Below are 2,630 nucleotides of genomic sequence, written 5' to 3' on the forward strand. Positions count from 1 at the left end.
AGGAGGATTTGATGTGGGCACAGCAGCAGCGGTGATGAGAGGAACAGACCCTGCAATCGCCTGTGTTGGCCAGGGCTCTGGATGGGTGATGCCTCTGTGGCCAGATGGACCCTATGTGTTAGGTGGATACCTGCTCAAGGTAGGAGCAGCAGGACCTTCTTGGGCTTCCATCACAGAGTGAGCTTCCAGTGCTTCTGGATCTGTGGCTAAAGAGTAAGAAACCATGGAGTTGCAGAGAATTTGCTGTGGGAAGGGACCCCTGGAGTTTTCCAGTCCAACCTCCTACCCAAAGCAGGGCTGGTTGGAGCCCTCCAGTCTTATCTGGCCACTGCTGGACTCCGACGCCCGTTACCATCCACAGACCTGCTCTGCTCCTCTTGTTTGAGCACTGGAGGGTGGCATCTTCTGTCCATAGATCCCAGCACTATTGGCCCTGCCTGCATCCTGGGCATTGTAAGCTCAGACCAATGTGGCTGCTCTTGCTTCATGCACATAAGACTCTGCATGCAGCCTTCCTGAGTAGGCACCCTGAATCTGAAGCTCTCCTCACACCTTTAAATTGTTTGTCAGGAAATTTTCTGCCCTGTAGATACAGACAGCTTTGGTATCTAGAGCCCTCCCTGGGACCTGCTCAGTTCCAGCTTCCCTTGCCAAGACTTTCTACACTATTAGGAGGGCCGAGTCGAGCTGGAGATGGGAAGTCATCTCTGCAGAATGGCGACAAGACCAGGTCAGGACCCAGCTCAGCCATGTCCACAGCATCAGTCAGGGCAAGCGCAAGGACAAGGGCAGGAGGCCCCATAATGAGGTCAGTGACTCCCTGTCTCCCTAGCTCTTGTGCCCCGCAGGTCCCCTCCCTGTCTGCCTGCAGTCCCTCCATACCCAGCCTGCTGCCCAGCACTGCATGTGACCGGCCCTGCAGCCCCTCCAGCAACTGCTGCTTGTCACGGTGGGAGACAGACTCAGTTGGAATTGAACATGGCTAAGAGTCAGATTTATATGAGAGATTCTTCAGGACAAATGGCACAAAACAGAAAATTTATTTTCCTTTGCAGGAATGTAACAGAACAAAAGTAAGAAATAAATCAAAAAAGAACACGTCCTGGATGCCAAAGCTCCCAGTACAGATATTGCTGATGTTAGAACAATTGGATGAGTTTCCTAATGGCATCCTTGAGCTCCTTATTTCTCATGCTGTAGATGATGGGGTTCACTGCTGGAGGCACCTCCGAGTACAGAACAGCCAGCACCAGATCCAGAGCTGGGGAGGAGATGGAGGGGGGCTTCAGGTAGGCAAACAGACCAGTGCTGACAAAGAGGGAGACCACGGCCAGGTGCGGGAGGCACATGGAAAAGGCTTTGTGCCGGCCCTGCTCTGAGGGGATTCTCAGCACAGCAGCCAAGATCTGCACGTAGGACACCACAATGAAAATGAAACACCCAAAGACTAAACATACAGTAACCACAAGAAGACCAACTTCCTTGAGGTAGGAGTCTGCGCAGGAGATTCTGAGGATCTGGGGCATCTCACAGAAGAACTGCTGCACCACATTGCCTTGGCAGAGTGGTAGAGAAAATGTGTTCCCAGTGTACAGGAGAGCATTGAGGAAACCAGTGACCCAGACAGCTGCTGCCATTTTGACACAAGCCCTGCTGCCCAGGAGGGTCCCATAGTGCAGGGGTCTGCAGATGGCAACATAGCGATCATAGGCCATGACTGTGAGGAGATAATACTCTGCTGATATGAAAAAAAGGAAGAAAAAGACCTGCCCAGCACATTCCAAGTATGAAATGACCCTGTTGTTCCACAAAGAATTGTGCATTGATTTGGGGACAGTGGTGGAGATGCAGCCAAGGTCGAGGAGGGAGAGGTTGAGGAGGAAGAAGTACATGGGGGTGTGGAGGCGGTGGTCGCAGGCTACGGCTGTGATGATGAGGCCGTTGGCCAGGAGGGCAGCCAGGTAGATGGCCAGGAAGAGCGAGAAGTGCAAGAGCTGCAGCTCCCGCGTGTCTGCGAATGGCAGGAGGAGGAACTCGATGAGTGAGCTGCTGTTGGACATTAGTTCCTTCAGTCACATGGGACTGTCTAAAGAATAGAAGATATGGAGAAGTTAAGAGAAACTTTTGAAGAAAAATGCCGTGAAGTCATTCAGTTGTCTGACACCGTCCTCCATTACCTCCCTTTAGTAAGAGTATCTTAGTGCAGTTGCTTTGCTTGAACTCCATTTTGCACTGTTTGTTGTGAGGAGCAGGGACATCAACACGGGAACTCCAGGGACTCTGTTATGCCGTACAGTAGCAGGAACTGAGGCACGCTTGGACATTCACCTTCTATGTCAGGTGAAATCCACTCAAGATGTAGACAGGCTTTTCAGTATCTTTACTCCCAAGACTACACAAAGGGGTTTGAGGAACATAGTTTTATGGAATTGTTCCATAAATTGTTCCAGGCAATGACCTGTGGCAGGAGAGCTGCCCCTCTCCTCTGCTGCAGGTCTGGCTGCAGAGGAGGAGGCTCCTGCCCTGCACCCCCTGCCCCTTCCCTGCCCATCTCTGCTGCCTGCAGCTGTCCCTGCCACCAGCTCTTCCTCTATCCCAGTGTCCTGTCCCTGCCATTGCTCACAGATCCC

The 2,630-nt window shown here is 52.2% G+C and overlaps 1 protein-coding gene across 1 annotated transcript; it reads right to left on the reverse strand.

Annotated features, from left to right (window-relative positions):
• Positions 1-1,139: 1,139 nt before the first annotated feature.
• Positions 1,140-2,060, reverse strand: LOC148593308 (olfactory receptor 14A16-like). Its single transcript, XM_088531441.1, has one exon. The coding sequence runs from the start codon at positions 2,058-2,060 to the stop codon at positions 1,140-1,142; it is 921 nt and encodes a 306-aa protein (XP_088387567.1).
• Between the last annotated feature and the right edge of the window lie 570 nt (positions 2,061-2,630).

Source organism: Tinamus guttatus, unplaced genomic scaffold, assembly GCF_059628265.1.
Source record: "Tinamus guttatus ecotype Peru unplaced genomic scaffold, ASM5962826v1 Tinamus_guttatus_pri_ptg000417l, whole genome shotgun sequence".
NCBI classification, from domain to species: domain Eukaryota; kingdom Metazoa; phylum Chordata; class Aves; order Tinamiformes; family Tinamidae; genus Tinamus; species Tinamus guttatus.

Bases quoted from the DNA above. Each gene is read 5' to 3' on its own strand.
- LOC148593308 (XM_088531441.1), bottom strand. From the start codon at position 2,060: ATGTCCAACAGCAGCTCACTCATCGAGTTCCTCCTCCTGCCATTCGCA.